General features: G+C 59.7%; 3 protein-coding genes across 5 annotated transcripts; 2 read left to right on the top strand and 1 right to left on the bottom strand.

Moving 5' to 3' along the window:
• Nucleotides 1-339: 339 nt before the first annotated feature.
• Nucleotides 340-9778, top strand: NXPH4 (neurexophilin 4). The gene is made up of 2 exons (XM_082422489.1): nt 340-543; nt 8213-9778. Exons 1-2 carry the CDS (start codon nt 487-489, stop codon nt 9074-9076), a joined length of 921 nt encoding a protein of 306 aa, XP_082278615.1. The 5' UTR covers nt 340-486; the 3' UTR covers nt 9077-9778.
• Nucleotides 9779-12342: 2564 nt separating this feature from the next.
• SHMT2 (serine hydroxymethyltransferase 2) lies at nt 12343-17278 on the top strand. 3 transcript variants are annotated; one of them, XM_082422418.1, is made up of 12 exons: nt 12343-12471; nt 13463-13660; nt 14158-14237; nt 14418-14618; nt 14914-14995; nt 15082-15204; nt 15331-15470; nt 15778-15943; nt 16140-16239; nt 16324-16479; nt 16560-16667; nt 16792-17278. In XM_082422418.1, the coding sequence occupies exons 1-12, from the start codon at nt 12439-12441 to the stop codon at nt 16917-16919; spliced, it is 1515 nt and encodes a 504-aa protein (XP_082278544.1). In that variant the 5' UTR covers nt 12343-12438; the 3' UTR covers nt 16920-17278. The 3 variants fall into 3 exon arrangements, with proteins under 3 accessions (XP_082278544.1, XP_082278546.1, XP_082278545.1); XM_082422419.1 differs by lacking the exon at nt 12343-12471 and adding an exon at nt 12715-12921; XM_082422420.1 differs by lacking the exon at nt 14158-14237.
• Nucleotides 17279-17443: 165 nt separating this feature from the next.
• On the bottom strand, nt 17444-21045 carry NDUFA4L2 (NDUFA4 mitochondrial complex associated like 2). Its single transcript, XM_082422421.1, has 4 exons — nt 19662-21045; nt 19211-19299; nt 18319-18379; nt 17444-18195 (listed from the first exon to the last, which is right to left on the bottom strand). The coding sequence occupies exons 1-4, from the start codon at nt 19716-19718 to the stop codon at nt 18139-18141; spliced, it is 264 nt and encodes an 87-aa protein (XP_082278547.1). The 5' UTR covers nt 19719-21045; the 3' UTR covers nt 17444-18138.
• Between the last annotated feature and the right edge of the window lie 2331 nt (nt 21046-23376).

Raw genomic sequence — 23376 nt, 5'->3', positions numbered from 1 at the left:
CTTGCTGGGCCGCTGAGCCTCCCCAGGCCCCTGCTCCACCGTGCCCTGCTTCGGGAACAAGGTCCCGGAGCCTCGAGCCCCACTCCCGGCCCTATTCCTCAGCGGTGCACAGACCCGGCCTCTCGGGTACAGGGTGCCCGAATCCCTCAGCCCTCTCCACTTCGCACCTGGGCCGGGGGCGTGTCTGGGGCGTGTCGGGGTGAAAGTCACCTTCGGTGCCCCCAGCTGGGCGGGAGGGGGCGCGCGGGGCGCGGCCGGGATTGGAGCTCCGCGGAGCCCCGCCCCCCAGCCCGCCCGAGTCAGACCAACTTTCTCCCCCGCCCGCGCCCCGCCCCCAGCGCCGCTCTCCGCTCCTCTCGCCGCTCAGTCCGCGGGCCGCGCTGCCCGCTCCCGCCGCTTCGGCAGCCACCCCGCGCCCTCGACCTCAGGCCCGGCTCCCGCTTGCCCGGGACCCGCCCCGCGCGCCCCGCCCGGCCTCCCGGGAAGATGCGGCTGCTCCCGGAATGGCTTCTCTTGCTCTTTGGCCCGTGGCTCTTGAGGAAGGTAAGGGCTGCCCTGCGGTAGCGCGAGCGCTGGGGTCCGGGACGCAAAGGTCCCAGAGTGCGAGGGGCTCTGTGCGCCCGCCCAGCCTCCCGCTCGGAGCTTCCGAACTTTGAGCGGCGTGGGGGACGCGGACAGACAGATTCCCGATTCAGGATAGGCGCTCTCCCAGCGCAAGTTGGCTGAGGGTCCGGGAGGCTGGTGCCAGGGTGGAGGCCTGACTCGGATCCCGCTCCAGGCGCGGCGGGGGAGGGGACGAAGCCCGACCCGCGAGTGCGCCAGACGGAGCGGGAGTGCGAGACAGACAGACAAGCCAGCAGGGTGTCAGCCTTAGCGTCTTTCCGCGCCAACCTCGCTCGCCTTCCTCGCTGTCTGTCCTTCCGCCCATCCACCCCCGCCTTCTCATTTCTCTTCTCTGCCCTTGTCACAATGCCAGGTGGGCACTGTGTTCCGAGGATACACAGCTCGAACACACGCGCGCACACACGGACTCACACAGATACCAACGAACTTGGCTACAGTCTCCCATCACATTTCCCGCGGAGACACCATCTCCCCTGCACAACCTCACAGACACACCCCTCTCTGACGCCCGGCGGGTAGGGGGAGAGGGCTGTCTGGAAAGAGTCTCTCCTCCTGCCCTGTCCTCGCCCCCATCTCCCTAGGCTGCCTCCTTCCCTGAGGCTCCAGGGCGAAGACAGAGGCTAAAGGGGCCCCGACTTGATCTGCCTCCCTCCCGACTTGGAGGCTTCGATTTGTGTACACGGCGCGCTTGTGTGTGCTGGTGTGGAGTGCGGGGGTCAGCGTGTGCACCTGTGTGCGTGCCTGTGTCTGGGGCAGCCAGGCTTGGGTGTCTAGTGCTGGGGTCCAGGGTGCGTGTCTGCTGGTGTGGCGTGTGGTGTTGGCTCTGAAGGGGTGAGTGCAAGTGTGCCTGCTTCACAGTGCAGCCATCTGTGCCCTGCCGTGAGTCCCATAATGGGGGCCTAGGCCCAGGACCCCTATCTTCTTCCATCAGCTCCCCTGTCTCTGACTTTACTGTTTCCTACCCTAAGTGTGACCTACCCAGTTTGGGGCAGACAGGTGGCTCCCCAAACCCCTACTCCCTGCACCCCAACTCCCAGACCCTGCAGAATCTGGAAGGGGTGTAGTTCTCCCCACACACCTGGACCCCCACCTGCTCAGCCAGATCGCACTCAGCAGCTCCAGCAGGGCAGGGGCTGCCCTAGTGAAGCTGGCGATGGAGCTCCTGATTCTCCCAAACCCGCCTGGTGACCTTGAGGAGCTGGAAGGTGGGCAGAGGAGCCCCCTCCACAAAAACTGCTTCCACTGGCAGGAGCTTCTTTTGGACCTGCTGCCTAGCTCTGCCCATAGAGCCCTGTGGGAGGGGGTCTGTGTCCCACAACCCACCCAGGTGTGAAGGCCCCGGGGGAGAGGTGGTGGGGATGGATGGTACTCCCCTGCCCCTCCTTTCTAATTCCTCCCCACTCTCCTCTCCCCTCTCCCCATCAAATAAACTCCCCTGTGGACCTATCTGGTTTAATTTCCTTTGCCCCCTGAAGGGGAATGAAACATCTGGTGAAGGCTTGAGGGAGAGTAAGCGCGAGGATGTGAGCGATGGGGATGTATCTGAGTGTGCTAGAGCTGCCGCTGTGGGCCTCCGTGTTGGAGTCCGTGGGGGAGAGTGTATCTACCATTTAGTCCAGTTTAGGTGCATGTGAGAAGCTGTGTTTACGTGTACATACAGACCGTGGGTGTGTGAATATGTATAACTGCATGAGGGAGTGTGTGTAGGAAAGAGTGTGTCTGAGTACCTATCTGGTGCGCTTGTGTGCACTCGTGAGTATGGGGTGTGCTCATGTGTTTACCCCGAGGTGTGTCTCTGGTGGATATATGTGTGTTGGTGTGCATGTGTTGTCTGTATGTGAGTCTCCGAGGCTTGTGAGTGTGTGTCTGCTTTCTTGTCATTTTGAGTGTGTTTGAGTGTGAGCCTCAGGATGTGTTTACATATCTGAGTGTGGCTTGTGTGTGTGTGTGTGTGTGTGTGTGTGCGCGCTCAGGGCTATCTCAGCGCCAGAGCTGGCACTGGGTTGACACTGGGTAAGAGGCTGGTGGGGCACAGTTTACAGGGAAACCCTAATTGTCCAACATTAACAACCCTGCCTTCTCCCATGACGCGCTCACTTGCCCCTCCTTCAGGAGCTCTCTCCCTCCTTCCTCCTTGCTCCAGGCTCCCGGTCTCCTTTCAGGGCCTGTGACTCCTGGCTTCCACTGCCCCTGGGGCTCTGGCCCAGGCCTCCTTCAGGATCTTTCTAACACTGTCTTTGAGTCCTCTCTCTGTCTCTGGTCTTCCCCACCCCTTGCCAAAGCAGCCGCCTACTGGGAGAAGCAGCAGGCGATCAATAGTCACTAATCACTAATCACTAATTACTAATTAGCTGGGGGAGGGCAGGGGCGGGGCCCTGGGGGACCTTCCAGCTCTATCATGCCTCAGGGAAGGATTAGGCTGAATTGAGTCTCTCAGCACCGGCTGGCCCCAGCCCTGCATCTAGCCACCCCCTCCTGCCTCCCTATTCCCCTCTAGCCCCCCAGCTAATCTCTGGCTGGGCCACTTAGGCACGTGCAGCCTGGGCCAGGGCCCAGAGCTGTCCGCAGGGATTTGGGGGTAATCAGGGGCCGCAGCTGGGCCAGGGACACAGGCGAGGTGGGCGCTGTGATAGCTCCCTTGGGCCAGGGCCTGCGAGTATGGGAGGGGCACCCGCGGAAAAAAGAATTTAAACGGTCTTAGATTTGGGGTGGGGGAGGAGCTGGAGGTCCAGGACAGGGTGGCTGGGGAAGAGGTGAGGTACTTGGGGGACAGAAACAAGGTAAAGAAGGGTCACTGGGGTCAGAGACAGGGTCTTTGGGAAGGGGCGAGATAAACGTTCAGAGAGACCAGGTAAGTGGAGGGGGCATCCGGGGGGTCAGAGATGAAGTCATCGTCGAGGAGATGCGGAACTTTGGACCGAGCCCTGGAACTCCACATGGGCGGGGGCCAGGACAGGGGACAGGGTAACAGAGAGAGGGCAGGGTCGGTCATGGGGGTGGGGTCCCAGGGCTCAAGTGTGGCTGGGCGCAGTGGGGAGTCGCGGGGCTTGGGGTGGGAACGAGCTGCGGGGCGGGGATGGGGAGCAGGGAGCGCTGCCTTGAGCGCTGGAAATTGGCGAGTCTCCCCCTCTCCCTCGCCTACCCCTCCTCCACCTCCACCCCGCCCACTCCCCCTCCGGCTCCGGCTTCGGGAAATTACATCCCAGCTCCGCGGCTCCCACTCCCCCCACACCGCGCCCCGGAGCCCGCGCCTTTATAGGCACATTTATTGCAATAATAAAGTGAGACGCAGGGCGGGGGGCGGGGGGCGGCTGTTCCCGGGGGGACTGCGCCGGCTCTGGGAAGCAGGGAAATAAAATAAAATAAAATAAAATCAAAATTCAGATAACGGTGAGCCTTGCGCTGCAGGCCACGAGCAGGCGGGCAGGCGGGGCTGAGGGGGAGGGGGCGCCCTGCCCAAGGGCAGAGCCCGCCCCACCGGCGATCCCCGCCCCCTCACGCTATAGCTATAGTAGGGTCTGGAAGGAGGTATCTTCGCCTCCACCTGCCTGGCCCCCTCCCATAGCCTGATCCTGCCGGTCTTCTGCCTTTTCCTCTGACTTGTCTCCCATACCTGTCCTCAGCTCCTGTCTCCCTGTCCCTGTCTCTTATCTCCTTCCTTGTCCCCCATTTCTCATTCTAGTCCCCATTCACATTCCCCATCCCCAACCCCATCCCCTGGGTCTCTGCATCCCTTAGTATCCCTGTTTCTGCCCAATAACCATTTCCCATCCCCCATTTCTCTTCCCACCCCCATCTGGTCCCCATCCCCATCTCCCAGTCCCTATCCCACTCTCATTCTTCCCCAATGCCCATCCCTCATCCACCATCCCTGTCTTCCTCCATCCCCATTTTAGTTCCCACCTTGTTCTGTTCCCCCACCTTCATTCTCCTGGCCCCTATCCCATCTGCATCCTAGTCTCTGCCCAATGCCCGTCCACCGCTTCTGATCTCCTCTTCATCCCTGTTCCAATGCCTGTCCTTGTTCCATCCTTATCTGCCCAGTCCCCCTCCATCTCTGTCCCAGTCTTCACCCCAGCCTGTCCAGTCCACCCCGCTTCTGTCCTCACCCCCATCTCTATCCCTGGTTCCCAGCCAGACCCTGGCTATTTCACCGGCCCTGACTGCGGTGCCCGCACCTCTTTCTAGGTGCAAGGGTTCAGTACGCTATTCCCTCTCCTTCCCCAACCCAGGCCTGGAGCACTCCTCCTCCCCAACCACAGGGTGCCATCCCCTCCCCCAGTCAGAATCCTGAGCCACCCCGCCTGACCCACACAGCAGGAGAGAAGCCACCGACAGGTCTGGAGGCCTGGAGGCCTGGAGGAGGTGTGCCCTGCAATGCGGCTGGGGGGCCGACAGCCTGATCCTCCCGCATTCCCAGCGGTCCCGTCCCAAAAGAGCCCCCCCACCCCAGTGGAGTTTGTTCAGCAGCAAAAGGCAGCCTCAACTCCTCTCCAATGCGTGGGCTTGCTGCCTTGGGGGCAAAGCACTCCTGGCTCGGCTCCCGCCCCGCCAGGGCCGGGAGGCGTCTGGTGAAGCACACCCCCATCCTCACCCTCCCACTCCCTCCTGCCCCTCTAAACCGACAACCGGACTAGCTTCTCCCCTCCGCAAATGTCACTGCGCCCAATTATCTTAATTAAACCAGCTCTGAAGTGAGGGGGACCCTTCCTCAGACAACACCCTGCTCCCACTCTCATTCGTAGAGGGGGAGGGAGAGCACCATGGATTCTAGGCAAAGAGGGACTCCCTTATCACCTTGCTTTCCCCTCCCTCCCATCCCCACCCACGGTTGGAGACAGACAATCTGAAGGATAGAGGGAAAGAACCACAGTTAGACAGACAGAAACAGAGAGAAAAACAGAATCACAGAAGGAGAAAATTAGAGACAGAGTGAGGAAGAGACAGAGACAAAAAGAGACTGAGAGAGGGAGAGAGAGAGAGATGGAAAAACAGTGAGAGGGAGAGGGAGAGCAAGAGAGGGAGAGCGAGCGTGCGGGCAAGGAAGCCAGAGGGAGGATTTGATTTGATTTGATTCCATGTTCCCATTTCTCGGCTCGTTTCCTCGAAGACTCTCGCCCCTCCCTGACTGAGCTCTCCACACAGGGTGGCTTCGGCCGCCCACCGCCCCAGCCCCGCAACTCTTCCCTTTTATCTTGGCTGTCTGCAGCAGCGGGTGGGGGGCGCGGGCGCCCAAAGCCCAGGGATTTGCCAGGATCAGAGAAGTGCAGGCAGCAATTTGTCTGGGATCACAGTGGGGGGACACCTGGCACCCCTCACAGCCCAGCCAAACCTACTTGCCTCTCCCAGCCCCTGCCTGGGAGGAGTCGCTGGACTGAAGCAGTTGACAGGTCCTGCACTGGGTGCAGGATGTCTGGTGCTGCTGGGGTGTGCTGGGAGGGGATAGCTCAGAGGCATTCGGGGTCATAATGGCAGGCTTGGGGACCGATGGATGCCCTGGAAAGAGCTAGTGATTGGGCCCAGAGGGGTGAGGAGATTAGGTGTCAGAGTTCAAATGACTCGCCCCCAACCATTCTTCGACTTCCCCTGGAAGCTTCACACGCTCCCTCCTCCGGGGCTCAGGCCCTGCTCTCTCTAAGCCCACCTCCTGGGGCCTTGCTCCCTCCTCCTGGAAGGCCCTTTCCCCCTCCCCCGTGGCCCTGGACCCCTTCCCCTCAGCCCCTCTCAGGCCCACCCTCCTGGTGTTAGTTGCCAGCTCGAGCTTGTCAGTCTGAGTCAATCACTCTTGACGCTCCCGTCCCCCTCACCTGAGCTGGGAGGAGAGATGGACGGGAGGAGGAATGAGGGGGGCGATAAATATGTATGACGAGCGGGTGGCGGCGGCATTAATAACCCAGGATCGCAGAGCTGTGGGAATGGGGACCAGGCGGTGGAGAGTCTAGCCCAGCAGCTTGACTCTGCCATTCCTGTCCCCTGTGGACACATGGTGTATGCAAACAGAGGGGGACACCCATGCTGCCCGGCCTCTTTACCTACCCAAAGCTCATCCTGCAGGCCAGTGTGGGACCCCCCCCTCCCCAGACCATTCATATACAACTCACACTTATGCACCCCCCAGGGGAACATAATGAGACCACAGTTGTTATATCATTGTGGATACACTGACACACACCCTTGAGAAAGAGCTTGACACATGGACAGGGGATGATAGGAGCTCACACAGGGAAAGTGACACCCTCAGTGAATCACACACAGCCACCCTTAGATATACAGCCAGTCCAGGCATACAACTACACCAGCCACACAGATGCAACTACCACAAACTGAAACACAGCCTCACTCAGATCAACACACACAGACAGACAGACAGCCAACCCAAGCACACATGCAACCTGGACACCTATACCTAGCCATCACAGACTGATACAACAGACGTTCAGCCGCCACAAGCAGGCAGACACACATGACACAGCCTCCTCAGACTGATACACAGGGGCATACAGATACACACACACCCACACACACACACACAGAATCATCACTCCAGGCAGGCAGACACATACGTACAACCCTCTCAGGCCAACAGAAATACAACCACCCCAGACTGACACACGCAGTACTCCCTGCCCCCCAAGCCGAACCCACACGCAGTAAGGGCCACACTGAATGGCCACAGCTAGCACAGTCTGACTGACACACTCTGACATGCACGGCTCCTCTCCCTCTCCTCACTGGAGCAGCATCTCCATATTTCTTCCTCTCGCTCGCTCGCGTCTCCTTCACTCCCGGTCACCACCCCACACACCCACACACACACCCCCGCTCCGCCCCAGATAATTGATGGCCCGGGCCTGCCCGGGCAGCTCTCGCCTATGGATCCATCTTGTACTCCCCCGTGCTGTCTCCCAGATCGGTGGCCACCTGAGACACACGGAGACGAGTGGGGGCAGGCAGGGGGTGGTCTTCCAGCACCCTCCCAGCCCAGGGAGACCACCAGGCGGCCTCCCCCACAGCAGGAGTGCTGGAGGCAGAGAGGGGTGCCCACGTAGCTCCCAAGCCTCAACCCACAGCGTCCAGACTCCACTGCTCTCCGCAGCTCTATTGGTTTCCCTTGCTTCTCCACACAAGGCAGTAGAGGCTGAGGCCCGGGTGAGGGCTCTGGTCTTGGCAAAAGTGTTGGGAGGTCTCACTCTTTCTTGATGCTGGACATTGACAGTGGTCATGGCCTCCCTTTGCTGGAGTCCAGCTTCTCCCTGGCCCATTACTCCCAGCCAAGCCCGAGTCCACAGCTCCACTTCCTATTCAAACCCACATTGGCTTTGGCCTTTTTGGCTTTCTCAGCCCTCATCAGAGTTCCGAGAACACAAGGATTCTCAGTGTCATTTCACAGATGTAGAAATTGAGGCGAGACCACACAGCTTGAAAGGGCTGCAGGCCCACTCAAATGCGCACGCACTCCCTGAGCAACTGCTCCGGGAGGCCCGATTCCATTTGGTTTCCTAGCGGCTGTGGAGAGGGACCGGCGTGGCCCTGGCGGGTGGCCCCAGACAATCCCAGCGTCTCTCTTTTCCTCTTTCTTCGTCCACAGGCCGTCAGTGCCCAGATACCAGAGTCCGGAAGGCCGCAGTACCTGGAGCTGCGCCCGGCCACGGCCGGAGGGGGAGCCCCTGGCCATCGGCTCCCGGCACCGCCGAGGTCCTCCGACGGCCTGGGCACCACCCGTGCCTGGAGCTGGGCCTGGCCGGCTAACCACACCCGGGCACTGGCCCGGGCTGGGGCGGCGGGGGCTCCCGCGCAGCGCACCAAGAGAAAGCCGGCTATCAAAGCGGCCCGCGCCAAAAAGATCTTCGGCTGGGGGGACTTCTACTTCCGGGTGCACACTCTCAAGTTCTCGCTGCTGGTGACGGGTAAGATAGTTGACCATGTGAACGGTACCTTCAGCGTGTACTTCCGCCACAACTCGTCCAGCCTGGGCAACCTCAGCGTCAGCATCGTGCCGCCCTCCAAGCGTGTCGAGTTTGGGGGCGTCTGGCTGCCGGGGCCCGCCCCCCACCCTCTGCAGTCTACGCTGGCCCTGGAGGGGGTGCTCCCTGGGCTGCGGCCCCCGCTGGGGCTAGCGGCCGCGGGGTCGGGGCTAGGGGGCACCCTCGGGGGCGCGCTGGCGGGTCCGCTTGGGGGCGCGCTGGGAGTGCCCGGGACCAAAGAGTCACGCGCTTTCAACTGCCACGTGGAGTATGAGAAGACGAACCGCGCTCGCAAGCACCGCCCGTGCCTGTACGACCCATCGCAGGTGTGCTTCACCGAGCATACGCAGAGCCAGGCCGCCTGGCTCTGTGCCAAGCCCTTCAAAGTCATCTGCATTTTCGTCTCCTTCCTCAGCTTTGACTACAAACTGGTGCAGAAGGTGTGCCCAGACTATAACTTCCAGAGCGAGCACCCCTACTTTGGATAGCGCACCCCGCCCTCGCCCGGGCCGTGAGCTTCCCGCGAAATCCCGGACTCCCTAAGTGGGACCTCTCCCCGTACCCCCGCAGCTCCTGTGGCCGCGTCCACCCTTTCCACTCTGGGGCGGAGAGGAACAGCCCTCCAGGGGACCATCAGTCGGCGTGGGTCCCCTTTTCCTTATTGGGAGTGCCCACGAGGCTGGGGGTAGCCCCCTTGGCGACAGCCCAAAGTGGAGGAGCAAGAGCGCAGCCCCAGAATAGGCGGGGCTGGGAGGCGGTCCCAGCGTCTCCTGCGTCCACACTGGGTCCTCTTTACGCCCCTGGCGCTGGTCTGGATACTCCCTTTGCCCGCAGCTTTAATAACGCCTGGCCTGGCACCCTCATCCCACCCTGACTTTCTTATCCCCAGGCACTTGTCCTCCACCCTGTACCCACGTAAAGACCATAAAGGCCTATAAACCGTGGCCTATTTCCATCCCCTTCTGCTTGCCGTATGCCTGTCCCCCTTTCCCCGAAACCCCAATAATTAGGGTAGCGGAAGCGGAACTCCTGGGCATAGGCGATCGACCCGGCCCCTGCCCTCCGCCCGCCTCCCTCCGGTCCTTGCCATCCTGCTCCAGCTTTCCGGCTGCTTCCTCTCGGTGATTTTTTTTTTTTTCCTACACCAAAACAGACGCGAAAGGGAACAAAATAAAGTGAAATCCAATACGCGTCTGTGTGAGACCTTTGTAGGGAAGGGGGTGGTGGTGGTGGTGTGGGTTTATGTCTGGCAGAGACCTGGCCAGGGCCTCCTTCCTCGGCGGCTCGTGGGGAAACTGAGGCAAATATTGACGGAGCTAGCACCTTGGAGGTCATCCAAGACCAGATCAGATACAGATGAAGACGACCCTTGGGGTTGGAGCCCTGCCTGAGGTGGGAATTTTCCTCCCAGAGGTGGGCGAAGTGAAGCTGCCGAAAATAGGATGGGGATTAGACCTGACAGCGGACCACCAGCGGGCTACTTTGGGGGAGGAGGTATAAGGCCTTGAATGGGATGGAGATGTAGGGACAGCGTAGGCAGAGCGCTGACAACCTGCTAAGCTCCGCGGGGCTGGCGGGAGGCGGCAGGTGGGGCGGGGGGAGGGGAAACGGTGTTTTCGGCATCTGGAGTCATCGATCTTCCTTTTCCTTCCTAATTCCGTGGGCGCTGAGTTTGCAGACGGTTGTGGGAGGGAGGGAGAGAGGCAGGGAGGCCTGAGACGAGGGGGTGGGGGAAGGGACGAGCGCGAGTTTGGAGAACCCAGCAGCGTCGCTGCTGCTTGCCGTCTGCAAACGCAAACAAGGGCCCCTTCAGCCAGCTGCCCACCCTCCCCACCCCCCGCCTCCAGCTCACTCCTGTCGACACAGCTGCTAATTTTATCCGCCCCCAGCCCTGGCCCGGGCGTTAATTGGCTGCGGCTTCATTAGCAGGTCTCAAGCTCAGCTCCCCCCACCCCACCGCCGCCTCCCCTCGGGACCCCTGACTGGGGCGAGGGAGGAGGTACAGACTAGCTGAGGCACAGAACGACACCTCGTCTTCAGCCTTCCTTCGCCTTGAGTCCTGGGTCAAGGTAAAACCGGAAGAGAGCAGTGTTCTCCAGGGAATTGCCCACTGGCTCCAGCGGGAAACTGAGTCGGAGGTGAGTCTCACCCAGACACACCTGGGAGTGAAAAGTCAGTATGGGGAAAATAAATAGGTGATGGATGGATGGATAACAGGATCAACTGAAAGGAAGAGGAAGGTGGGAAGTGGCTCTGGGTCAGAGATTATAAGAAGGAGAGGAACCCAGCAGACTCCCAACACCAAGCTTATTACTGGAAAAAGCTGAAAGCACCTGAGGCTAGAGTGGGAGGGAAGGAGGTTAGAGCTAACTAATGGGGGACTTCTGAGGCCTGATATGAGAACCAAGTGGGAATGGCTGGAATTAGCAAGTTAGCCCATCTGGGCCTCAGTTTCCTCACTTGTAAAGCAATAATAAAATAGCCTGTTCTGGAGATTAAATGAGACTTTGCAAGTGAATAGGCTTTGTGATGGATTGTCCTCCCCCTCTTTGACTCACAAACCTATCTCCTCCATCGCCATCCTCTCCTCCTCCCCTTGCTCTTAGGACATATGGACATCTGGGAGCAGAGTAAGGTGCCTCTGCCTGTAATTGCATTTGTTGTTCACCTCTTTATGGACCGGCGGTCAGTGATCTATTCTGATATTTCCACAGCTATGGCATGCCTAGCATGGTGAAGGGGCTCAATGTGTCTGCTGAATGAATGAATGAATTGTAATGTTGTAAGGCAGTGGTTCTCAAATTCACTGCTTATTAGAATCACTAAGGAGAGGTTTTGTTGTGTTTCAGCGTGAGTGGGCAAATGCCCACTCTTTAAGATCCATTGAATTAGAACCTCTGAGGAAAGGCTCCCCACTCATATATTTATATCACATTTCCCAGCCAATTCTGATGTCCAGGTTTGGGAACCTACTCCTGGAGGGATCGATGAGTCCCTCCCCTAAAGGATGAGTCCTGATGAAGTCAGGCTACAAGGAAGATCCCTTCCAGCTCCAAGGATCTATAGCCCTAGGATACAAAGAGAGCTCCGTGATTGCTGGAGCAGCAAGAATGAATTGGTAACAAAATTCAGCAAGTGCAAGGAAAGGAGGGAGCACCTCAGTCAGCTCCCGGATGTCCCAGGGAAAGAGGAGATGGCCACGGAGGAGGCAGGTTTGTGAGGATGAGGGGGGGATGATCCATCCAAGAGCATGTTTACATACAGCCTCATTTAATTCCTACATGTTGTTTTATTATTGATTTATAAGTGAGGAAAATGCGGCTCAAATAGGTTAATTTGCTAGTTAGTCCCAGAGCTGGAACTTGAACTTGGGTCTCTCACTCTTCCAAACCAGGGTGCTCTCCAGTGCAACAGGGTTCTTCAGCTTGTATAGGACTCTTTGTATTTCCCAGAGAGCCTAATAATGCTAGGTTCACTCAGTAGACACCCAATAAATTGTTGCTGTCTGGACAACAGACAGGAAAAAAAAAAAAGAAAGAAAGAAAACCTTGAAGAGCTTCAGGACAACGAGGAGATGGGGCGGCACTGGATCTCTTTTCTTTCAGGCAAAGGCTTCTGACCCTGGGGCTACAGACGGGAAATGAAAGTGAAGAAGAGGGGGGAAAAAAACTACAATTCCCAAAAGACCATAAAGCGTCCACCTTACGCATGCATAGACCCCGCCCTAATTCTGTGGCTTCCCGGCAGCTCTTTTCGCGCATGCGCTCTCCGATCAGTCTTCTTCCAACCCCTCGTTTTCCCCGGACGGAGTTGGTGCCTGGAACTCCTGCGACCTTCATCTCCGGTTGCGATGTTGCCCTTCTCTTTGCTCTGGGCGACTCGGGTAAGAATGGGGCTCCGGAGGCTGGGTGACTAGTAGGAAGTAAGCTCCCCTCCTATCCTAGTTAACTATTCACAAACTTGGGGTTCTCTTGGCTTTTAAACGCACGTGTCTGGGTCCTCCGGAGGGGAGAGCGGGAGGGGAGAGAGAATGGGCAACTAGGGGGTCCCTGAGACCCCCGGTGCACGCGGGGTGATTGGGGTCCCTCTCCATTCCGGTAACCAGATGCCCCAAGGCCTGTGACCGCCCATTTGACGTGGCATTAGGGAAGAGAACTGTGGACCCTGTGCTGGCCAGCGAGCGGGGTTCCTGGCCTGGACCGGCGAGCTAAGTCTTTCCTGCGAGCTCTGAGCCATGCAAATGATGCAGCTGGTCACCCTTGCTTGTATCAGGGGTCCCACGGCTCTGTGGGCTGGAAGGAGGTGGAAAGAGTGGGAGCACAAAAGACAAGATGTGGGTTTTGGCTTCCCTGCCAGCAGTCCACCCCCAACCCCGTACACACACCTCTTCCCCAGGGGCTGCTGAAGGTCTACCCTGCCACTTCCGTTGCTCTGGAAACCACCTGTACAGCTCGTTGCCCTAACTCTTGCCAGTTTGGTTGCCTCCCACCCTGACTGGGGTATCACTTTGTGAAGGCTCTGCAGGAAGACCATGCGTTTCTGTGGGTGGGGACTGCCCCTGAGTTCCAGAGACATAGGCTTCTAGAGGACAGACTTTGCCCGAGGCTTTGCAGAGTGGTTCAAGGGCAGAGGTGGAGGGAGAGTCTGAGGTGAGGTGAATGGACCGAATCAGAACCACCCCCTGGACATTGATCTCAACCTTGGCTCTAGAACTGGCTTTTGAAGGTGGAGGTGGGAGTGGTGAGAACTGGAACAGACCAATGAGACAACTGGCTGCTGGATATGGAGCCTGAGGGCCTGATAAGCATGGCTGAGGGTTGTTGACTGTTTTTGTCTAGGCACTTTTTCTTTGACCCTGTCTTTTCCTCCCCCAGCCTCTGCGGAGATGTGGTCGGCTGGTCAGGATGGCCATACGGTGCCAGCACAGCGAGGCAGCCCAGACCCAGACTGGAGAAGCAACCAAGGGCTGGTCAGGCCAGGAGAGTCTATCGGACAGTGACCCTGAGATGTGGGAGCTGCTACGGAGAGAGAAGGACAGGCAGTGTCGTGGCCTGGAGCTCATTGCTTCAGAGGTGGGGCCTGGGAGAGGGGCCAGGGCTTAGGCCACCGTGGGTGCTGCAAGTAACAGGTCATCTTCCTGCTGTTTCTCCAGCTCTCCCTTTCAGACTCAGGGCCTTCCTGCTGGACCTCATCTTCCTCTCTTCTTACTGACCTCTGAAGCAAAGGCAGGGCCAGTCTGGCTTATGGGATGGGGCATTAGAAAGCTTCCAGAGCCTCCTGGGGCTCCTATAGTTTAGTCTGGTCCCTCTTCCATCCCAAGAGGAAAGAGAAGCTTGGAAGCACAGGTTCAACTGGACAGGTGGCCTTGCTGGAGACACCTATCACAGCAGCTGGGTTTCTGAGGATGCTGCTCTGGCCCTGCCCCAGGCCTGGCACGGAATCCTGAATGAACAGAGCTTTCTGTAGAACCCGGCTCCTCCCTGCAGCCTGGGGCTCTGGCAGGATGGGGCTGTGGGATCCAGGGAAGGGGGCTCAATACCTTCTGACATTGCCCCCTCCCCCACCCCAGAACTTCTGCAGCCGAGCTGCGCTGGAGGCCTTGGGGTCCTGTCTGAACAACAAGTACTCGGAGGGTTATCCTGGCAAGAGGTGAGGGCTAGGCACCAGAAGGCTGGAGGACAGCCTCAGGGATGGTGATCCCAGTGGGGGACACCTGCGTGTACCCTCCCAGTGTGTATAGAGAAGTGCCCTTCCCAGTCCTTTGCTGCTGGTCCAGGGGGATGGTGGAACCCTTTCTCTGTGCCCTGATCTACTCCCCTCCCATTGCAGGTACTATGGAGGAGCAGAGGTAGTGGATGAAATCGAGCTGCTGTGTCAGCGCCGGGCCTTGGAGGCCTTTGACCTGGATCCTGCTCAGTGGGGAGTCAATGTCCAGCCCTACTCGGGGTCCCCAGCCAACCTGGCTGCCTACACAGCCCTTCTGCAGCCTCATGACCGAATCATGGGGCTGGACCTGCCCGATGGGGGCCAGTGAGTATAGATGGGGTGGGTGATGGGCTTGTGGGCAGTATGGGCGTGGGAGAAGAGTAATTTGTTGAACACCTACTGTGTTCCATGTGGATGAAACAGGGCTCTCCCAGTCCTGCAAGTTCCAGTGAATGAGGAAGATAAGACCCCAGAAAGCGGTGCCCAGAGCCATGAGGGTGGTGCCTGCTAGGAGCAGTGTTCCAGAGACCCCGGCCTTTGGGGTTGGGCAGGAAGGGAGTGGCTAAGTCTGAGAGTTATTCCACTCTGAACCTGCCTACTTCCTCTCCTCCCCTCCCAGTCTCACCCACGGCTACATGTCTGATGTCAAGCGGGTCTCAGCTACATCCATCTTCTTCGAGTCTATGCCCTATAAGCTGAATGTGAGTGCTCCAGGGTGTGGGGAGGGAGCTGTGAGGAGCTGCCCTGCTTTCTTCGTAGGGCTTTAGCTTTTTGTCTGTCTGTCCAGCCCAAAACCGGCCTCATTGACTATGACCAGCTGGCACTCACTGCTCGGCTCTTCCGACCTCGACTCATCATAGCTGGTACCAGTGCCTATGCTCGCCTCATCGACTACGCCCGCATGAGAGATGTGAGTGGAGGGCTGGAGTACCCGCCCCTCCCTAAGGGCTGGTGGGGAGATTTTGGAGGAGGGGCAGCCTTGGGCAGGCCTGTCTGGGCCCTCCCCAGGCTGAGGCCTGTCTCTGTACCTGCCCAGGTGTGTGATGAGGTCAAGGCACACCTGCTGGCGGACATGGCCCACATCAGTGGCCTGGTGGCTGCCAAGGTGATCCCCTCACCTTTCAAGCATGCGGATGTTGTCACCACCACCGCTCACAAGACCCTTCGAGGGGCCAGGTCAGGCCTTGCCTCTCACTGCCTTCACTCCCGGGGCGTCGTTGGGCTGGATCTGAGGAATTCCTTCCCACCAGAAGCCCTGTCTATGACAGTTCTCCTTCTCTTGCCCGTGGAGGCAGTTCCCCGACAGGGGGTTTGGGGGTGGAGGTGAGGGCTGCTCCCCTCAGCCCCTGGAGTCTAGCACACTGAGCACAACTGTGCTGGACTCTGAGAGCCTGCGGGGCTGGGCCAGCCAGCTTCCTCTGTTCTCCCCACCCCCTTGCCCTTTCTTTTCGGCTTAGCTTCTGACCGCCTACCTCCTGCACAGGTCAGGACTCATCTTCTACCGGAAGGGGGTGCGGGCTGTGGACCCCAAGACGGGCCGGGAGATCCCTTACACGTTTGAGGACCGAATCAACTTTGCTGTGTTCCCGTCCCTGCAGGGGGGCCCCCACAACCATGCCATTGCTGCGGTGGCTGTAGCCCTAAAGCAGGTTGGGGAGCCTACTCTTGTGGGGTGGGTGGGGCATGGCCTACAGGTTCAGACCCTGCAACTTGCCAACTGAAGTTGGAGCTGGTGGAAGGGAGGTGCCAGGATGGGAGGGGGTTGGGATGGGGTCACACTATGCTGGGGGTGGAGGGGCAGAAGGGGCAGGGCTTAAGGTGGCAGTGCTGCTGTCTCATCTCCAGGCCTGCACCCCCATGTTCCGGGAGTACTCCCTGCAGGTTCTGAAGAATGCTCGGGCCATGGCTGATGCCCTGCTAGAGCGAGGCTACTCGCTGGTGTCTGGTGAGCCAGGGGGTAGGTGAAAGCCTCTGTACCCTCAGGCAGAGGCCCAGGACTCAGTACTTCCTGCTTACTGTCCCCCCTCAGGTGGCACTGACAACCACCTAGTGCTGGTAGACCTGCGGCCCAAGGGCCTGGATGGAGCTCGAGCTGAACGGGTGTTGGAACTCGTATCCATCACGGCCAACAAGAACACCTGTCCTGGAGATCGAAGTGCCATCACACCTGGGGGCCTGCGGCTGGGTGAGACCTGGGTTCCAGGAGGGAAGGGTGGCTGCCAGGTGGGCTTTGGCCATGCTAATCCTCTCCTGCCTCTCTCCCAGGGGCCCCAGCCTTGACTTCTCGACAGTTCCGTGAGGATGACTTCCGGAAAGTTGTGGGCTTTATAGATGAAGGCGTCAACATCGGCTTGGAGGTGAAGAGCAAGACTGGTGAGTGGGCAAGACCTCCCCTGCCCCCACCCAGTTTTTACATTCACTGTCTCCCCCCTCCTTCAACTGATCGGATGGCCTTCCCCAGAGCTCTGACCACTTTTTTTTTCTCCCCCATCTCTAGCCAGACTCCAGGATTTCAAATCCTTCCTGCTCAAAGACCCAGAAACAAGTCATCGGCTGGCTGACCTCAGGCAACGGGTGGAGCAGTTTGCCAAGGCCTTCCCCATGCCTGGTTTTGATGAGCACTGAAGGCACCTAAGAAATGAAGCGCACAGACTGACGTTTATTCCTCTTCCCCCACCTGGACAAATTAGGGGTGGGGGTAACTGCCTATCTTCCAATTTTTTGCTGGAGGAGGGGAAGGCCGCCCACTTAGGGGAAAAGGCGGGTATAGTTCCCCTTCCCAGGATTTGTAGCTGAGGAGGTTTCTTCTTGTAACAAGACTTAGAAGGAAGAGGCTTGGGGCTTTCTGCCCTAACCTCTCTCATTATCTCAGTGTTATAGACTCCCTGCCCTCTCTTGGGGAGGGGGGAGTTCCCCTTGTGAGCCAGAGGAAGGAGTGGGTAGGCACCCTTCTTTCATTTTTATCTAATAAAATGCTGACCTACCCTGAGCTTCTGTTACTGTGGGAGGGGTCCCCGGGCCAGGTGGTGATTTGTCTCCCTCAGCATGCCTCCCTTCCCTCCCACCACTACCACAAGGACCCCTGGGGCTGCAGTCTCCTCTCCCTCTGATCAGAGCCGACACCAGACGTGATTAGCAGGCGCAGCAAATTCAATTTGTTAAATGAAATTGTATTTTGCCCACGGCTGCTTCTGTTTGATCCCAGGGGACGGAGAGGAGCAGGGGAGGGGTGGGGAAGGCAGGGGGAGGCCCAGGTGTGAGGTGGGAGGGGGTGCCCATTGGCACGGGAAGCAGGGGGCTTGGGCACTGGGAGGAGCAAGCTTCACCTCCTTGGGTGTAGGTGCCTCATCCCAAGCTGGCTGGGCTGTCAGTGACGAGCCTGGCCGAGCCCAGTCGAGCCAAAGCACCGCCCCTGGGCTGGTGCCCAGAGCCTGGGCTAACGTGGGGCCCGCCACGTCACTTGGCACTCAGGCCTCTGCTTGGTCTTGGCTCTCACGTAGGCCACGCTCCACACGTAGTGTGCACCACGCCCTGTGAGGCCCGCGGGGCAGGGGGACTGGCATGGCCTTTTGGGTTGCCCAGGCTACTGCCTGCCCACCTTAACTCCCCCTCCCCCTCCCCCCTCCCCTCGTGGGACTGAAGCTGAGGGTCAGAGGTGCTTCCGCTGCTGGGAGCAAAGGAAGAGGGTGGGGGTGGAGCTGCCTGCCTCCTCGTGGGAACTGGCCTGTGTAAGCAGGAGCTGGACGGGGTGGCTAGAGTGGTGCCCTGGGGTTGATGGTGGAGAGTGGAAGAAATGAGTAGGCTGGCTGGTGGTGGTTTACATCGACGTGCTCTGCAACCAGGCTTAGAAGTCTGGCCGGTCTTTCTTCAGTTTCTTATAGTCAGTGGAAACTGCAAGGAACTACAGGAGAGAAAGGGGGATTGCACCGAGTGCCCCAGGCCTCCCTTTGCTGGGGTGGGAGGTGCCAGCTGGGATCAAGAGATGAGCGGATCGAGGTGCAACCCTGAAGCCACTGGGAGTTACCTTGTATTGGTCATTGGGGCTCAGGCGGTTCCAGGGCTCCGGGTTGTTCTTTCGGTCCCAGCTGTGGAGAGGGAGGGAGGGAGAGGGAGGGGAGGGGGAGGGGGAGGGGGAGGGTTAGGGTTTCCTCTCTGGGAGCTAGGACTCTGGAGCTTCAGGGGACCAGCAGGGTCTGCGCCCCCACCCCAGCACGCCCCCTCTTCCGCGGAGGTGGGGGGCATTTCCCAGAGACTGAGAGGGGAGGGGGCACGTTAGCGGGTGCTGACAAGTGAGACAAGAAGGCTGTCAGCATTGTCAGCCTGGGGCCAGGTGATAGACGTGACAACCCGGCCCAGGGACTCCCGCCTGCTCCTTGCCACCCCAAGTTAGCCCCATAGAGCAGAGCGGTGGGAATCAGGCAGAAATCCCGAGGCGCTGGGGTTGTAGTGACGTGCCTCGAATTCAGACAACGCCGTGGGTGCTTCTGCGTGCTGGAGGACCCTACGCTGCCGCCGCCTCTGGCGGGGCTTGCGGTCTCCGCGCCGCCCCGGCCCCAAAGGCACCCGCAGCAGCTCACCCGGCTACACCCCCAGCGCTTGGGCGGCGAGATAGAGGTACCAGAAGGCCACCGGCGGCCAGCAGAGAGGCGTCACCATGGCAACGCGGCCGGGAGCGGTGCTAGTTCCGCAGCCCAAAGCGGGCCGAGTTGCCAGCCCCTGAGGAGTGAGCTGTCTGGTGGGCCCGAGCGAAGGCGGGGAGCCTCGCAGGTCAGGAGCGGGCTCCATCCCCGCGATGCCACCTGCCTGGGGATTCCCGCGAGGACCACTCATTCCCACCATTCCTGGGAGGCCTGTGCGTCCCTGTCTCATCTTGCCCCACCCAGGACCCCTTCCTGCGTCCCAAGCCCGGCCTTTACCAGACGTCGGGGCTGCGCAGGGCGAGTCGCAGCAAGTAGAGCATAGCGCTGCCCATGCCCAGGCCAATGAAGCCGATCATCGGGATGAGCTGCGGGAAGACAGAGGGAACTTTCAGGGGCAGCCCCCTCCCAATCGCCCTTTACAAGCTTTTCTGCTCGGCCCGCCCGCTCCTCCACCCCGGGTCTGGCGCCCCCTCCCTTCCTCGAGGGAGGACCGGCAGCCTCCCACACCACATTTTTGCCTTAGTCTTCCTCAACCTATTGCGAGTCTGTCTGAGGTGGATTCAAGGGACACGGAGGGCATATTGCAGGGATGGATTGAGGGCACCCTGAAGAAATATTAGGAGCTTTGGGGGAACTAGGCAAGAGGCAGGGTACTGGGAGATTTGGGGGTTGCCAGGGCAGCTAGAGAGTTAGAAGGTAGAATCATGGCTCCTGGGACCAAACTCACCCCGGGATGTCTCTTGATCTGCCGGTAGAAGCGGGCTCCGAGGCTGGTTCCTGCCATATCGCCTCTCCAGTGTCTGGTCCTCTCCAGCGTCCCTGCTCCCTTCCTCCTCCTGGGGTCCCGCCCCTCTCTGGGGAGGGGTCAGCCCAGCCCAGCCTGGCCCAGCCCGGCCGCTTCATCAGACTCACCCCGCCCCCAATCTCTCTCCCTACAGCAGTTCCAGGCTCGGCTGGGAAGAGAATTGTTGGGGAACAGGGGCATTTCTCCTCATCCACTCTCCACTCCAAGGGGTCAGACCCTCGCCCATGGGATATCATCATGCTTTGGGCTTTGCGCTGGTCGAAGGGAGAGGCCTCTCAGACTCTGACTCAGAGACTGATTGAGGGGGATCCAGAAGTGGGAGGAGGGACTCACCATGGGACAGGCAGACAGACCTCCAGCAAAGTGCAGGTGGGAGTGTTCACAGGTGGGACCAGGAGGGGCCAGGAAAGAATGAGGGCATCTGTAATGCTTCCCTGACACCCCTAGAGCCACCCAGGAGCTGGCAGGTCTTGGGGGCCCTGGTTCTGTCTCCCTCCACAGTATAGTGGGAAGAGGAGGAGGACAGGTAGACCAACAGCACTAAAGCTGCCCCAGCCACTCTAGTCCTGGGTGGTTTCTTCAAGTTGGTTTCTCCAAGTTGTGTTGTGGTTAGCCTGGAACAGTGTTTGGAGGCCAGGGAAGCCGGGCATTATCTTACACCTGGCTCAGAATAGAATAAGTCAGTTGGTTAAGTTTGGGGGCTTGAGAGACTTCCTTCCCCTGCCTACCTGGTGTAGCCATCCAAGGAGGCCACGTTCTGTCTCTGGCTGTGATGGAGAGAAAGAGAATGGAGTAAAGGAAACAGTCGAGGAAAGATAGAAAAGATGTTGAAGGAGAAAAGAGAAAAAGACAGAGACAGAAGCGTCGTAGAGCGATTGCCTCCCTTTACGCGACCAACTGGGGTGTATGAACTCGCGTGTATGCTAGGTTGTCAGGGTGGGAAAGCTCACTGCCACCGTCTTTGGGGAACTGGGGTCCTAGGGACCCAGGAGCTGAGACCTAACCACCTCTCCCCCCTCCACACTAACCTCCATCCTCCGTGCCTCCCCCACTGCTGCCCTGGCAGCCCATCCTACAGAGCTCTCTCACTTCTCCCCTCCAGAGCCCCGTGGTGCCCAGGCAGGGGCGAGCTGTGCACCCACCGCTGTGCCCCTCAGAGCACCGAGAGGGAGAAGTCCCTTTCTGGGGGCCCTCCTGCTTTCGCCCCGAGCTGATACGTCCCCAGCCTCCTGCGCTGACAAGCGCGGCTGTAATTAGGCTGCGGGGTCCCGAGCTCTCCGCCTCCCTCCGGCGGATAATGAGATAAAGTGTCAGAGACACGGCGAGAACAAAGAGACAGAGACTCAGTGCTTACGTGTGTGGGGGGACGGGGGAGGGCGACTGACGGGATGTCAGAGCCTGGAGCAGCGCAGAGCCCGGCCCTCCCTGAGCACCCGCACCTCCAGGGCTGGGTCAGAGGCTGAGGTGTCCTGTCACCTGTGCCCCTTAGCCCTCCAGCCTCTGGGACTAAAAATCACTCCTGGAGCTCGAGGTCGAGGGCCGCACAGCTGGGCTGCACATCTGGCTCTTGTGGCACAGCTGGGGCGCCAGGATGCCGATTGGGATGTCTGGCCCCTGTACCGCGCCCCTTTGCTTCTTGGGCCCTCTCCTTCCTTCCGGTGCCCTTTCTTGTGAGTTCCAGTGACCCGGGCCTAGCGCATTCCGGACCCTCTGACCCGCTTCTTTCCTTGGAGCCGCCGTTGATCCTCCTGCCTTGGGCCTCCGCCGGAGTTCCTTATTACATTACTGCTTTCGCTCTTGCCTCTCTGGGGCTCCTTGCCCCTTCACCTGCTTCTGGTACTTGTCTCTCACCCCTTGTCGGTGACCCTATTTCTAAGGTCCTGCCCATCTCTGGATCGTGGTCTCTGGGGCCAAGCTGAGACACAGAACTCCTTGGGTTCCACATCCCATTTCTTCCCACCTCCCCGCATTTTCCCACCAGAAGGACTCAGGCCACGCTGACCGAGCCGACAGAGGTCATTAGCTGCGGAGTAGGCGTGGCCAGGGGCGGGCTGGTTTCCCGCTGGGATCTGACTCTGAACCCTAACCCGTACAGGACACTAATCCGCGCTCTGGTGGAGCCGAACATCAAAAGCAGCTGGACTCCACGGAACAAGTTGGCAGCGGGGCCGTGGGTGCGGGCGCCCCCTGGAGGCGGAGCTGCTCTCAAGCTCTTAGGGGACGTTGCCCCAGGCGCCCCCTATCGGGCCGCGCTGGCCCTGTGCCCCGCGGCTTTTGAGCAGGTAAATTAGTGCCAGGAGTGTCGGTCCGGCCAGCAGGCCAGCCGTTCCTGCCACCCAAGGCAGTGGGTCCCTCAACTTCCACTCTTCTGTTGTGAGGTGGGGCCGAGTGAAGGGAAGGAGAGGGGACGCGGAAGCTCCCACTTCGCCAGCTGTGGGCACCCCAGGTTCAGGCCAGTTTCTCTCGACAGGCTGGGCTGCCCTAGATGCCCGGGGCTCCCCCTCCGCCCCGAGACTGCTCTCTGCCCTCTGACCCTACCTGCCCCAGTCTCTGGCTGCCCATTTTTTCTGCGTCTGCTTCAGACCCTATCACTGTCTCTCTGTTCCTTCTCATTCTGTCTCTCCCTCTGCAGCTCTCTTTACCTGGCTGTGTTCCCCTGCATCTGTTTCTCTGTGTCTCCCTCCGTTCGTCTCTCCTTCCCTCTACATTGCTCTACCTCGCTGTGCCTCTTTACAAATGCCTCTCTCTCTGTCACTGTCTTTCTCCCCCCTCCCATTCCCCGGTTCTATTCCTATTCTCTGCCTTGCTGCCCCTGGGGGTCTGCAGCAGTCCAACGGGACAGCCTGGGGACACCTCGGGGCACTGCCCAGGGTCCCCTTCCCGGTCACCTCCACACGCCCGTCACCTTGGCGCGGGCTCCGTCTTCCCTCTGCAGCAGTGGGGCGTGGAGGGGGCGCCAGGGTGGGAAGACACAGTGCCCAGCATCTGCTCGGGAGCCCCGGGGCCCCTGACCCCCTCTGCCGCTATTAAGGACGCCGGGTCCCGAGGCTCTGAGATGATCATGATTGCATCAGCCAGACAGCCGCGGAGCCGGGAGCCGCGCAGCGAGCGAACCAGCGAGACAAAGACGCCTGCGCCATCTGTTTATGCAAAGCGCTCTCCGCCCGGGACCCCGGCGTCCCGGTGCCTGGCCCAGCTCGGGGCATAGGGTCATGAGTCCGCTACTGCCCGGCGCACCCGCCGCGCTGCGGCTCCCCCACTCCCCAGCACCCGGAGGGGCCGCGGGGCGAGCGGAACTGAGGGGGGCGGGGGGTGTTGATGTGATTGGAGCGGACGCGGCTCTTTCTTCAATAATGGATGGAGATGATGCGGACGGCGGAGCCAAGCCCGCCCGGAGAGGAGAGAGGAATAGAAATGGGGAGAGGAAGGGGCGGGGGCGGGAGACTCACCCTGGCGAGCGCACACGCGCGCGCGCGCACACACACACACATATACGAGCGTGCGTGCGTCACACTGTCATTCGAATATACGCCGCCGCGCGGCTCACACCCAGGCACACGCCCACGCACTGTCACTGAGGCACACACACCTGCAGGCAGAGACGCCCGAACAACACACACTCACCAGAAGCTTTTCC

The sequence above is a fragment of the Balaenoptera physalus genome (assembly GCF_965194825.1).
Source record: "Balaenoptera physalus genome assembly, chromosome: 13".
In the NCBI taxonomy this organism is placed as follows: domain Eukaryota; kingdom Metazoa; phylum Chordata; class Mammalia; order Artiodactyla; family Balaenopteridae; genus Balaenoptera; species Balaenoptera physalus.
Note: the sequence above shows the minus strand (reverse complement) of the source record. Positions and strands in the feature narration are given on the sequence as shown.